The sequence below is a fragment of the Scomber scombrus genome, chromosome 24, assembly GCF_963691925.1.
Source record: "Scomber scombrus chromosome 24, fScoSco1.1, whole genome shotgun sequence".
In the NCBI taxonomy this organism is placed as follows: Eukaryota; Metazoa; Chordata; class Actinopteri; order Scombriformes; family Scombridae; genus Scomber; species Scomber scombrus.
This window is the reverse complement of record NC_084993.1, coordinates 9,957,357-9,972,757: the sequence shown is the minus strand read 5'-3', so window position 1 is coordinate 9,972,757 and position 15,401 is coordinate 9,957,357. Positions and strand designations below refer to the sequence as shown.

The window sequence follows — 15,401 nt, the reverse complement described above, 5'->3', positions numbered from 1 at the left end:
CAATGTGTTGTACCATCATGTTTGGCGTCTGCTCATTTCTTTTAAGATGAATCAGTCGGGGACATTTAAATGGATTTCAGTCACAGACAGCCTCGAAAAGCACCCTTCTCTTAAATGTAGACAGGAGTATTTCTCACCTACCTTGACCCATTTCCCTTGACCATTGCTGATCGAAACTCAAATATTATTGCCACAGTTTGACATTTTGAATCTGCTGTCCTTGTTAACATAGGTCATCTGTTCGTTTTTTAGGTACTTGAGAGTAATCCACATTAAACAAGTATTTAATCAGAGGTAATAAAAAATAGGCCAAAGCAGCAGGACTGATCTGGCGCTGATGTGGTACGATACTCTGTCACTGTTCCCCTGGCAAGCTTTTGTGAACATGTTGAAATGTATATCTAATCAATGTACCCATGTGTGCTGAAGATGGATGGGTGTCTTCTTGTTCTAAGCAGAGGTGGACATGTTTTTGGCAGAGATGAAAAGTTGATACAGTATGTTGTTCAGAATTAGACACCTTTGAAACTGATAGTCCTGGAACACCATTGTGATGAATGACTTAAATATGTTAAATAGGCAAAGTAACAGGATATATTATTTGTATCGTAGTCGAAGTTGAATGTGAAATATTGTCATTATTGATCAGTCTTCAGTTAAGTTAAAGGGTTTGAGGTTGTAGTATTACCATCCTGTATTCAAAGTTTCCATGTGCAGAAGCCAGTCGTATTCATCAAAAGCCATGTGCCCTAAAGTCAAATATTTTTTTACATTTACATTTTTACAGCTGAATAAAGAAATGAATGTCATACTTGCAGAGACAGGAAATGTATTCACTTCAAAAATGCTCTTTTGGACCAAGTTTATATGACAATTCAACAGCTACCCCCACCTTATGCAGAGATTGAAAGTAAGGCAGAGTTTAAAAACCTTCTCTCAAATCTCCACATAACTACCGCTGTCACGTTTTTATGTATGAACTTATGGCAGGCATTTTTATGATTCAAAGAGTTCTATAAGTCAGATTAGCAGGGCAGTGGGATGCCATAATTACGAGGCTATAACAACCGGCTTTTTGCCCTGCATTTGAATAAGGCCATCCAGAAGAAATACACGCTTTTGTCTTCAGACATGGTGAGGCAACACACAGTATGACCTACTTCATTTGAAAAATGGTGTCAGACCAATTGACAAACTGTAAAGTGAACTTTAGGAAATATGAATTCATAAACTTATCTGACATTTAACATCCAGCAGAGCAACTGTTGGAGCGCTGCTATAGTTCTCTTTAGGATGAATAAATACCACTGTCTTGCATCTTTAACTCTATTTGTTATTGGACTGCTGCCTGGAAAACTTTGCCGTTAGTCTATTCCCAGTGTACCTATGGGAGGCTGACTAACCTTCACTCCCCATATCAGGGTCCTAATGGGTTTCAGTGGTAAGCCCTAATGTTATTTGCACAGGGTCAGACTTCTTGTAATGAACCGCTTATCACTGTAACCCAAGACAGCACTCTCTTGCCTGCTGCTATCATGTAGCCACAGAAGCCACCAGTTCAACCCTCTCGATGCATCTTAAATCGATTTCCCGTCCCGCACCGTCTCTATCCGCTTACCACATGATTCAATTGTTGGGGAAGAAGGTTGTTGGTGGGGGGGGCTATCACCTCATAAGTGCTGCTGCCTGCACCTTTCACCTGATTCTGCCTTTTCTTTTGTTTGTGTTCACCCCCTTCATCTGCAGCAGCGGGGGTCCTATCTTTCAATCCAACTCTCCACTCTCCATCCTCTGTGTCTGCTTTCTTCTTTCCTCCCTGAGTGGTTTTCTTTTCCTGCTTTCAGATCCATATCGCCATCACTTTTTGTCTAATGTTCCCCTCTGATTGCTGTTTTGTCCTTCCTACAATCTCTTTACTCTCTTCAGTACTTTGTTGAAACAAAAGAGAGTGAGAAGGCTTTGATCAGCATCATTTTTCCTCTCCAAGTGTCTGCTTGCTCAAGACATCATTGATGCATTCATCTCATCAACCATCCAGGTCTCCGTCATTCATTTCCATTATTTTTTCCACATTTTCATCCTTGCACCGATCTATGGACCTAGTAGATGGATTGCGAGAGGAAAACGTGGGCTCCAGCCCCTCTTCCTCCTCTGAATCTTCTTGCTCATCATTTGACCGTAGCACTGACCTCACATCAGTGAGCTCTGACCAAGTCTTGACTCCTGTGACAGCTCCCAGTAACTGCAAACCTCTTGAGGACCAACACCCTCAGATGTCTTCAGTCAAGATCTCTTCTGCAGTGCGATACAGAGAGGTCACATGGTGGGAAACATCCTTTGTTGGAACTGATGAGTAAGTACAACAATGCAATAACTTAAGTATTCATCAGGGACCAGGTGAAAATAAGTGATAGAAACATGAGTTTGGCCAGATTTCTATTTCATTTTTTTTTATTTTTCCTTCTAACATATAATGTCATCTGATTTAAATCAACATATATTGAGGGTGTTTGCATATGTTGCACAAGACATATGGCAAGGAGACATAATTGTCATTTCTACTCATCCTAACATTTTCTAATTGTAATTCTTTCTAACGTCCAATATTTTTAAACTATTGGACATGTAAAAACGTTGACCTGCTAAGAGACAGACGATCCCTAAAGTCATTAGGATACATCATCTGGCATCCAAGCATGACTTTGACAATAAATTAGACTGTATTGGACACATTTTGACATGGTGGTGCAAATTGAAAGGGCAGTGGATCACTAATGTAATTCGTATGTGTTCCTTTGAGACCTTTAGATCGTCTCCCATCTGTACAATTGTCGATATTTCATCCAAAATCTCATGTTGGTGGTTGACAAAAAAATCTTTGGATCATCCTGGGTCATTTGGATCCATCCTCTGGGAGCATGAAAGTTAAAAAAAAGCCATACTCCACTTTCATTTGACTTGTAATTGTAATAACTATTTCAACACCTGTCAGTGTACTTCTGTCAGTACCAGATTGCACCGTGATCAAAATCCAATCAGTGGATAGACTTGAATGTGGATCATTTCTGTATCATGTATCACACTGATGTGGTAGACTGCAATGTGATATAACGAGTCCCTTGATACAAACGGAAGGTCTGATCAATATGCTTTCATTTAGCCTGCCTATATCAATATGTGGTTCTGCATACTTTTAAGAGCTTGTTATGGCATTCAATTGATAATGCCGTTTGTCAGTTGAGTCTTGAAAAAGGCATGCTTCTCTCGCCCTTGTGGTTGAAAATTTAGAAACACAGAAACTAACACAAACTTCTCTCAAAAGGATGAGAGAAAATAGGAGGAAAGACACTCTATCAACGCATACAAGTGCTCTCACAGAGACTTGGCTGTTAGCGCACAGTAGTGATGATTATCTGTTCCATCTGGTTTTAATCATTAATGTGTCTGTAATAGAAGTGTGATTCCCAGTAGCAGGACTGTGAGAGCAGATAAAATAAACTCAGCTTTGGTTTAGATAGAGACCATAAATCACCTCTCCTTGAATTCTTCAGAGAATCTCTGTCTTTGGCAAGTGGGAGAACCCGGGGTGTTAATTCATCAAGCCTTTCTTTTCCTCTTTCCTTTATTAGTTCCCTTCTTTCTTTCTGTTCTCCATCACGTCATGCCCTGGTATATATAATTACCCTTTCACAGACTGACAAAAGTCAGAACACACTGACTGGCTGACACTTTCACTATGCATCTAAATCACTCCTACTTCCCCGTGGAGGATTCAGTATCTTTTTTTCTTTTTTTTCCCCCCCACAAAGACTGATTAAAGTTTAGCTGAGGAATATAAATGCATTTTGCTCTTAGCTGGGTTTCCATCTTTAAAACGGAGTGATTGAATAGAAATGGCAGATGTCAGCTACACTTTTTCATAGTGTTAAACATTTCAGGTTTGGGTACAAAGACATGGGAATGTAAATCTTTTTGACAATAATAACTTTTTGCAATTTTTTTCAGAGTTTGCTAAATTTTTAAAAAGAGAAATGATTTGACATTTCAGGAAATACACTTTACTCCTTCTTGACGAGGGTTAGTTGAGAAGAGGGATAACACTTCCACTTCTGTGCATGAAGTACAGAGCTAGAACAAGTAATAATAATAATAATAATAGGTGTGATTTATATAGCGCCTTTATATAGCTTTCCCTTAATCTTATATTCCTCCTTCACATCCTTCTCCTTCACTTCACTCCTGCATTACAACTGCTTCACAACTACTAACCTTTTTTCTTTTTTTCGTCTGTCACCCCACCCCCACTGACCCAAGCATAAAGTAATTTTGCTGCAGTTGTGGTTATTGTTGTTGGAGCCTGCCCCTCTGCTGGTGGCAGTCAGAGGATTAGGATATAGCCGGGCAGAGAGACACGGCAGGATGGTACACTGAGTCATGAGGTAAGATACAGGTCTTACTTACATCTCATCCTCCGTGTCCATAAGATGCAGTGACCAGCTTTGTGGAGTGTACTGTAGGTGCAGTGATTGTTTATTTCTGTGTGGAGTGAGTACATGCATATTCTTATTTATTTTGTAATTTTGAACATTTCATCAAGTTTTTATTTTTTCATATGTTGGCTATTTCATTCACTCATTTATTTTTATATTTTTTATTGAAATGCAGACCTCTCTGTTCAATATACAGTATCCATTCAATTTTAGCTACTTATTGCACAGTACAGATAATCAAATATCACATTATGGTTCCATGTTCCAGTGCACTGAGTGCCTCATTTATTCTGAGCAGAGGGTGTAAGTGCTTAGGTCCTAGGTCTGAGCAGAAAGTTGTTTCTATCTCTCCAGGCAAGCACAGTGTGTGGCGGACAGACATTTTCACAGTTGGGTGGAGGCACTCTGATCTGAGCCCTCCCACTCACCTTACTGTACTAACTGCATTTTCTACTTCTTTCAAGCTTTGTGGTTTTGACATGGAATTGGAGAGGATTTAAAGTCGGGCTGTAGTATGAGGCTGTGCACTGCAGTCTCTAGAAGAGCCCCTGTGTAAACCTACATAAACTGTATAGCCTGCCCTTAACGGTGGACTTCCTCACTATCCTCACTAACCCATATTAACATTTTTAACAATAGTCAAGTTTCCATCCAAATGTAGCATAAACTTTAACTCAATCACAAGAAAAAATGCAAAACAACAGTAGGATGCATCAAGATAGACATTTTATGGTGCATAGTGCTGCATGAAGTGATACTAGGAGCACATAGCGTTACGTGAAAGTCCTTTCCTTGCAATAAATAAAGTGATGCAAACGTAAAGTATGAATATATTGCAGTGATGCCCTTGGAAATTTTACAATAAATTAAAATTTCACTTTATCCTGTCAAATCCAATCTAGTGCACCTGCCCCCACCCACGTCACCGTACAGGAAGCTTCACTCCACCTCCTCACCCCCTACACATACACACATGCAGATGCACATGGGCACTCCACACTCACATTTACCTAGTGTCTGTCTGTATATATAATTTTGCACCGATATTTCAATACCACTCTTTATATTGTATATTTTTCATAGTTTTCTTCAGATGTTTTATTTGTTTTTCTTTTATTGCTCCTGATGTTTGTTTATTTTCTTTTCACATTTTTCATTTTCTATACCTTGTATTTCTTTGATAAACATCATTTACAGTGGAAGGAAAAATGAAGTTTTTCATTGTACAGGGGAACCTTTATTTAACTGCATATGACAATAAACACTTTGACCGTTTTATCTGAGGCAGCATGTCTTTGATTTTTTTCCCCCTTTTTTTTCCCCCCCCCCTTTAAGCAATAACTAGATGTGGGGAAAAATGGGGCTAATGCATTGGTGCAAACAACCAACAATGTGGAAAAGTGAAGCCCAGGAGGCAGAGGTTATTTTGACTTTGCACTTCACTTTTTTCTGTACTGGCAAAAGTGATTTCGACCCAGATCAGCCGGTAGCTTGGGTCACTTAGGTTGTGGTGTGTTATGACTGAAAGGAGAGGGTGTAATTAAATGGAGGATGAATCTCTATTCTTCTTTTAATGAAATGGTAAGGACCTTTGGCACTGGGCAGTGAGCTGTCTGTTGAGTCAGATCCACTAGATGAGACTCTTTCAGCTGAGAATAAGATGTGAATGATAGGAATTATGAGAATTGGTGGCATGGTGTTGATTACCATCGTTGAATAGGGATGAAGTTATTAAGAAGTGTATTTTGCCAATCAAATTTAATTTAAAATCCATCACTTTGTATTTTGCACAATGACTCATCTTCCTCCCACCATTCATCTCTCCACTTATCCATTCATTTGTTTGTCCAGTTTACTAATTTTTCTCTCCCAAATTCCTTTTCATCCGTCCATAGCTCCCATCTCTCAACCTTCCTCCCAACCTCTGCTTTCCTACGCCAATCCACGTAATATTACATAAAACAGAGCTCATGCTAGTAAATGGATAAAAAAATAAATAGCCTGTACTTAGTAGACTCCTTTGCTTCCTTTTCCTAGTAAACAAACATGGTTACATAAAATCAACAAAGCCACCAGATGGACCTGACCAAGGTCCAGTCATTTGGCCAGGAGTCATTTCCAGCATAGCATGGGTTGGAGATACACTCACATACACACATGTATTTTTGCACTGTTACACAGCTGAGAGCATATACTGTAGGATCTTATTTTCATTCCTTAATCCCATATTTATTCCCTACATGCTAACCTTTTATCAACCCCAACCTTCATAGTAAACCCAAACCAATGATTTCAGGAAAACTCCCAGTTTATACTTACATCCATATTAATTCAGCTCTTTCTTTGGGCGCAGGAAATAAACATATTTATTAGAGAAACTGCCAGAACAGTTCTACTTTTCGGTGAAGTAATTGATTTATAAAATGCACGACTGATGGAGTAAAACTGGGAAATAAAATGTGCACAAAAATAAAAAGCTTTTCAGACTGCATTTTATATCTGGTCAGGGAGCAGCATCCATATCTGCAGTGGAAAACTCCAGCCAGATGATATCTGATATTTTGTATTGACACAACATACTGTATCAGCAGATATTTCAGTCTAACCTTATTTTTTTAGTCCTAGGTATATAAAATTAGACACAGGTGTCACAGGCTTGTACAAATCAGCCACATCCCTGTAGACATGACTATAGATAGCTACTTGGCCCAGCGTTAGTGCCAGGTGGCATCTCGGGGGTAGCAAATGGAGCTGGCTTCCACTGAACTGTAATGTGCTGAGCTATATGGCACCTACACTCAACACTACACAGTCATTTTACTAGTTATATATATACACACACATATGATGTCAAACAAATACCTTTCCTTCTCATTTGATATCTAATTGTCACCAGTGTCCCGACACAACCGCTTTTTCTTCAACCGCTTGATTTTCCTTTCAAAGTCACATTCATGTTGTGAAATCCTGTGAAACATCCATTCACATTTTGTTCTACAAAAAAAAACTGGTGTTGCAATACACAACGGCCAAATTCAGCTGTCAAACGAATGATATACTCACAGACAAAGGGTAACTGTTGAGGACATCAGGCCACACAGACATAAATCTGCAGGATAATCAGGCAGCACTTTGACAGGCAGCACTTTTCACCGGCCAGCTGGATGTAATAGAGTTGAGTGTTTGAGAATGTGGGTACGGTATATCACTTGGGTTATCAAAGTCCTGCTCGCTATCACATATGTTTTATTGAATTAGGCCGACAGCAACGGCAGTAGATTCGGCAGTGTGATTTCTGGCGTCGCTGAACTTTTCCTATTTTAACAGAAAATGCAACTTCCCTCCAAATTCCCAACCGTCACTCAATAATCTCTACACTCAATATTGATCTTAACATTAGAGAGCATATAGTGCTGTATATCAGAAGCCATGCTGCTTACAAGCTATCATAACTGAAGATAAAAATGTGTAATGTGTAATATTACTTTGCCTCTGCTGAAAAGTTACACCTCTTTTAAATTTTTATGTCACTTTTTCCAGAGCTGACTTCACTACTTATTAGCTTTCCTCTCAGAGTCACTCGTTCATCTCTGCAATATGCATATTGTATCAGTTTTCTGGACTCATATTGGTCTGATTTAGACAAGATGTGGATGTTCCACCATCACATTTATGTAACAATGTCAGCAAGTCTCTATCCTGTTAGAATTTCTTCCTGCTGTCTCTGACAGTTTGTGATACTTTGTGCAAAGGTGCATTTGTTTTATTCTTGTCGTTGTGAAAATCCTGACTACATCCCTGTTTTTCATCCTTTTTGTAAATCATATTTCACCTTATGAATGTTTTCCAATCTGTGCCCTTAAATTCTTATTTGCCCACATGTTGATGCAGCAATGATCCTCCTACACTATAGAGTACTACTCTCTAGTGCTATAGAGCCATTGCACCCCCCCCATTATACATTTTTTACAATATGCTATAGCACATCCCCTTTTTTCACCAGCAGAGAAAAGGCGAAAGTACAGTAGTTTATGTGATGGTGCGTGAATACATTTTCTTTCTTCCTCTACACAATCAGGTTTTATTGTCACCAGTGATTGTTTATCTCCTTTACTGAGTCAGCAAGGACGACCGCACTATTATGTTGTTCCCTTCTCTTATTGTATATACATTATTGTTGTGTTAATCTCTCACTGGCTGTTCCATGCCCCACAGGCACAGTTGACCTCTGTCTGCTCTGACCAAAGAGAATCGCATCACAATCATTGATTCCCAAGCCTTTCACACATGTTCACACTACATGAGATGCCTGCTATATGTCACACACACTTCTTTGCATCAGGGTTTAAAAGTGGCATGAGATATCTTTGTGTCTGATACACACACACACACACACACACACACACACACAGACACAGACGCGCACGCACACACACTCATGCACGCTGTAAGTACAGCTGCTGATGTCTGCGCTTAGTGGCAGCTCTAAAGTTGGCACACATCTGTTCATGCATTGATCCGCCCGCTCTGTGTGCAAGCTGTGTGTGTGTGTGTGTGTGCGTGTGTGTGTGGAACAGCAGCATGGTTGTGAGTGTGTATGTGTGTGTGTGTGGTGTGTGTGTGTGTGTGTGTGCGTGTGTGTTACGCATACTGTATATCACACATCTTGTCATCTCCCTGATGCTGTGTGTGTGGGGGGGTGGAGGTTTTCCCAACATTGTCCCCCCAGCGATCTCACACACCGCATGCATGTGTGGACTGGTGTCTGTGCGTGTGTGTGTGTGTGTGTGTGTGTGTGTTTGAATGGAGTTTATCCCCGCTGGCCCAGATGCCCTGGCTAAATCCATCACCAGCGGTGCTGCACAGCAGTGCTAAGCTGGAACATTTGGCACCAAGCAAGATGAAAATTAAATAAATAAATAAAAAGAAAAAAGAAAAAGAAAAACAGGGAACACACTCAGACATACACATATGCACACACACACAAAAACACACACACACACACACACACACACACACACACACACACACACACACACATAAATTGAGTTTTGGGATTTTTTTTCAAAGAGATTCAGAGGAAGTGGGTTTTTTACTGGAGGAGTTGGACTCAGGGAGCAGGGACATTAGCTTTTTCTCCGGCGCTCTGAGCCTTTTGGTGGTGGTGGGGCCGGGGCGTCCATCCCACTCTGTCCACCCGCTCATTCCCTCATCTGTCCGGTTGACAGGATGGAGCCGTTTGATGACGATGATGAACTGGGGATGTTAACGGCTTTCCAGTAAGTTCTGATGTCCCTTTAAATTCGTGGTTGTTTATTGTCGTGGTCGTTGTGTTGAATTCATGACATCTCTGTGAACTTATTTGGAGAGTTGAATTTCTTTGAGTTGAACATGAAATTTTAGCCATTGCCACCTCTGTCAGCACTTCCTCATCAGACTGTATAAGCTGGTTTACATAGAAGTGGCTGCTGGTTGTGGGAGCATAAGGGCCTCTGGCTCGGGGTCACAGACACTTTTTGAAAACTGGTGGCTGTTTCAAGCCAGTTTTTGGTGCTTGAGCCTTTGCTTATTGCTGTTTTAGTTTTTATCAGAATCCTGTGTGTACATGGCTTAAGTTTGTTGTGGCTTGTAGGTGTTTTTTTGTTTTGTTTTTTTTTGTTCTTTTTTCTTTTGCTTGCCAGTGTTAGCTCTGTGTTGTGTCTAACGGTGGCAGTGATATTCTGAGCTGAATATTAAGTCATAAAAGTAATCCAGTGAAATGTTTTGGAGAAGCTGATGCACTAGTGAAACTTAAATCACACGTTATGCAGAAATGTAGGGTTCATTATGATTGCACATGCAACATGTGTTGGAAAGTGCTATAACATCACAGAGCAAAATCGTACATCCATCACAAAACCATTTTTTTCTGTAATGATTGCACCTCTAACAGTCATTCTGCTTGATTTTGTGTGTGTGTCTGTGTGTGTGTGTTTTGCTGTTTTAATGGATGTGTATTATTTTAGTCAGAGTGAGTGCATATGTGCACTTTTGCCTCCCCAATCAAACGAGACTGAATGGGATGCTACCACATTTAATAATATGTCATTACTATTGAGATAATAGTTTATTGATGTTTTAAATGCTACAAGTAATGTAGATATGTCTGATCTTGTCCGTGTTATCAACAGATCAATCATCAACAATCATCAATTTGTCTGAGCAAGTTGTTAGATGTGAAGCCAGGCTGTGTTAATGCATTCTGCAGAGCAGCCATATTGTAATCTTGCTCATTGAATTGATGGCACGTGAGTCGTCCGTTACATAAGGCTGAGGTGGCTCCAAGCAGCGGAGAAACCCAGGACCTTGTAATTACTGAACACACTTAGAGATTACATCATGGATTGAGGGGGTTTAGCTAGCTGACTGCTGGGAAGTCTGTCTGTGTGTGTGTGTGTGTGTGTGTGTGTGTGTGTGTGTGTGTGTGTGTGTGTGTGTGTGTGTGTGTGTGTGTGTGTGTGTGTGTGTGTGTGTGTGTGTGTGTGTGTGTGTGTGTGTGTCTGTGTGTCATAAAATGTTATTATATTGCAGACATTTGCATGCATGTTACTTCATGCATTGTTTACATACAGGCTGTATGTGTGTATTCTGCACAGTATAATGTGAATGTGTGTGTGTGTTGCAGGCTGAAAGGTTTAGGAGTTGGCTTCACTTACAATAGCGTGTAACCGAGGCATGATAGTTTTCAGTAGAGGTGTATATGGTTTTCTTTTGAGGCTGCAAAATAAATGGTAAATATTCAGTACAACATTTACTCTTTTTATTTTAGTACTACTGTTGCGTGAGAGACATTTTTGTGCTTATATCTTCCATTTTTCTTTCTACCTTAACATAAACCCATACAGCTGCTGGTCAGCAGTGGACTGTGGGATTGAGGAGGCGCCAGATCACAGCATCATTGTCGAAGGATTACAGCAACAAGGTGATAGGTCATTGGCCAGGAAACATGTGGCCCAGAAAGCAGACAAATGAAATTTAATTCAGATTCAGACTCAGCTCTGCTGTGTCAGTCAGTCAGTCAGACAGACAGGCATGCAGGCTGGCAGGCGCAGACTAGTTCTTCTAATCTTTCTACCTGCTGTTTCTGGCATTCAAAGCACTGATATTCCAAATATTTGAATGTTGACTCAGCAGCTGCAGAAGGAGCGAGACAAGTAAAATCAAGTCAACCTGCTGTGCTTTTTTTCATTCAAATTTGACTGTTTTTTTATTGAGGAAAAGGAGCAAAAAAACCTACCCAATGACAAAAACAGTTTCACCTTTCTTTGCGGTTGTACATGCCGATGATGTTGTGAAGAAAGAGGTTGTATATTTATTGGAACAGTATGGAGCCACTGGATTTCAAATAAACGGCAATATCAGGCTGAGGCTCCAAACTGTGATGCTGTTAAAGTTTATAACCAAGAGATAATGAATGCAGATAAGATGTGAAGTTCAATTCATAATTATTATTATTCATATGAGGTTGATGGCACATCTATAATCTCTGAGAAATCCATCTTTTTTTCATTTTTACCCATTTCCACTCTCATTAGACTTATACATCAGGAGGAAATCAGATTCTCAACCTTGACAATAATTTTGATATTCAAATTTTAGTCTAAATTGAAGGTGATGAAATTCTATGTTTTCCTGTAGACAATATAGCTTTTTTTAATAAATGAAGTAAGACCGTGGCACCTTGGCAGTTTCAACCAAATCTGATTGTCACATTTTAAAAAAAGTAGTGAAGTCATGTTTCTGTTGAAAATGCTCCTTCTTCGATTATAATCTGCAGCTTCTCCACCTCTGTGCCCCGCTGCTGTAGGATGTTTGTGTTTGGATTGGTGGGGTTGGGCTGGACGGGTCCTGAGGCCAAATCGGTCATAGGTCGATTAGTTTGCTGGCAGGTGCTCAAAGTCTCGCCTCCATCCTCCTCCTCCTCCTCCATTCCTGCTGGCCGCAGAAACCCAATGGAAATGATTTGGGACAGCATGAAAAACAATACAGTAGCAGTCGCCTACTGTACTTGGCTGTCTGATTCAGATTTCACAGACCCAAGATCTCTGGTGGAAAATGTAAAAAAAAGTTTCATTTCTTCCTCTTTCCTGAAAAATAAAGTTGCAAATCAAACTGCCAACAGATATGGGGTGTCAGCTGCTAGCTTTGATCTGATAGCAAATGTCTAGTACACTACCTGCTGCTCTTTGCATCCATATGTGAATGTGACTGGATCAAAATACTCAATTTATATTAACTGCAGGTTGTGATGGAGAATTTGTCTGCTTTTTTTCCATCTTGCATTGTGATCTAGCAGCAGCCATGATGGGCCTAGCTTCCATAAAAACAAAGCCGTGACTGATGACCTTATTTGTTCTCCATGCTCTTCCTTCAATGATGCTCTGCACACTAAATTCCTTATTTTTGGGTTGTTTGTTGCCGACTTGATGCCCTACTTTGTTCTCAGTTAAATGTTGATGCTGGAGTTGTTGTGTATGTCTTTAATCTCATTGTTGTTGTTGATCTGCTAATGGAAGCAGATGATGACAATCTCACTGGCAGTACCATTTAGCACACAAACTCAATATACATAGTTTCAGTTTGTATGATTCTGTGTGTGTGTGTGTGTGTGTGTGTGTGTGTGTGTGTGTGTGTGTGTGTGTGTGTGTGTGTGTGTGTGTGTGTGCAGCAGACATGTGGCCCGCGTGTTGCAGTAAGTGGGGATTTGTGGCACAAATCCGTCTCCTGTTTCCAAACAGTGAGAGATCTTTCATAAATGTCACATGAGATAATGTGGGAAAGCCACAATCCGTTAATGACTAAATGCAGATACGACAGCGACTCCGCCAGTTAAGAAACGCTTGCGTTCGGCGGGGTTATCGCATGATGTTTATCTCATGCATCATGTCTACCGTAGTGACTGTGAGATTTAAAACCCATATGCTACTTAGTTGCATATGTTCTGATCCGTGTCCCCTGCGTTTTTAACAACGACAACAGATGGATGAGATTTGGATTAACACATTTTCTGCCGCCCTTAATACTTGTTTGTTACATTAAATTGTTTGATGCGACAACTTTCATTTCAGACTCTGCTGAATAGTGTTAGTTCAGGCAAGCCACAAAGTCTAGGTCAGCTCACAAACCCAGCTACTCAGCTGATTGCAGCCTATCTCAAGTCAGTTGATTTTTCTTCTATGCATTCAATTAGTGAATCTTATACAGGGCACTGCTTCAGTCTGCCTACCTTTGCTGCTTCCTCTACAAGGTGCATGCGACCCACCTCAACCCCAGCTCCTCCTTTACATGCTGTGTCTGACTCAAACAATGCCATTCTGTTGTCATTGTTGCCTGCTGAGTTCTGGCTTAGGTTTTCCATGTAGATTTCCAAGCAGATAAAAAGGCAAGCATGATATCTGTTCTGCATACACATGAAATGCACTTTTTTGCTTACTTGCAGAATCAGATGAGAAGATAGATACCATTTCTAAACGTCATGTCAATATTTTCATCAAAATCTTAGTGAGAAAACAATAAACGCATTGTGAAAATGTCTAACAATTCCTTTGAACAGGAAATAGTATTAGTTATGTGAAACAGCATACATTATATGCAGTAGAAATGTATTAATTGGCGAATCACAATTGCGTGTTTGTCATCGCTATGTCCACATCCTTTGACACTTCTGATTTAGTCTTTTGGAGACATGCTTTCAAAGTGCAACAATAACACAATGCAGCCTCTCACACTACTGTTACAGGAAAAGCTTATTATTTTGTTTATTTATTACTTCCACTCTTGCCCAGAACACTTGCATCATTATTCTGACTCTCTTTTTTTCCCCCCTCTCAACACTGGGAGCGCTGCCCAGTTATGTTCAGCAACACTGAGGCTGTTGCCTCAACAACAACCCCCCTGGGAACCTTTGTTGTCACACATTATTGCTCCTTAGCCTGGTAATCACACTGTTAGTCCCTGCATTCACTTAAAAATCTACTATTTCTTCTCATTTTTATTTTTGCTCATTTAAATTAATGTTACCACTTTAGTTTCTTATTGTCATTATATTTTATTCTCCGCTGCACCTTTTATATTGACAAAAAAGCACTGTGATAATGATGTCCTTAGCAAGACAGCTTGAAAATGTCTTGAGTGTTAAGTGTGTGTACGCTTGCATGTAAGTAATTGCATGTTAGTTTGTGTGTGTGTGCGTGCGTGCGTGTGTGTGTGTGTGTGTGTGTGTGTGCGTGTGTGTGTGAGCAAGTGCATTTGGCAGTCAGAGTATTGGCTCTGCTGGCCGCCTCGAGAGATGTGGCTCACGAAAAAATAAATAAAAATCTCTCGTCAGCACTCAGGCTTAGTGAGCGTGTGCGTGTGTGTGTAATTAAATGTCACGCATGGCTTGAAGAATAGCTAATAGCATTTGATCAAGTCGTTCAGTCTACATATCGGTGTCCATCTCTGCATATTGATGCGTGCTCGCGCCAGGCATGATGGGAATATGTGCATAGCATCCAACCATGCAAGTGAACATATGTAGTCCTGAAGAAGATGATGATGTGTGTGTTTACAGATTATGCATGCCTACGTGGAGGCAACCCCCACAAAATGCTCAGGAGGGCGCGGCGGCCAGCAGCTCGCTAATATGCTGTGAAGTGACAAATAGCTCCCGCTGTTTCCCCACTCTTCCTTATCTCCTAAGTGTCCGCGACAAGCTCCATTATTGAAGAGGGGTGTTTAGTAAGATGACAGCGGGAGGCGAGAGGAAAGAGAGAGAGAGAGAGGTTCAGAGAGGTAGAAAAAGCAAATTTAAGCCAAATATATTATTTGTTTAAACCCCTGCGGAGTACTCGATGGGTTTTATGCATCCAAAAACATTCTGCTTGCTGCCAG

At 40.4% G+C, this 15,401-nt stretch overlaps 1 protein-coding gene across 1 annotated transcript in view; it reads left to right on the top strand.

The window, feature by feature from the left end:
* The first annotated feature begins 2,093 nt into the window (after window positions 1-2,093).
* The window catches only part of LOC134006564 (FERM and PDZ domain-containing protein 4-like), a 64,339-nt gene continuing 51,031 nt past the window's right edge, over window positions 2,094-15,401 (top strand). The window contains exon 1 of the mRNA XM_062445480.1: window positions 2,094-2,323. Within this exon, the coding sequence (XP_062301464.1) occupies window positions 2,094-2,323 (230 nt within the window). The remainder of the gene's footprint in view (window positions 2,324-15,401) is intronic.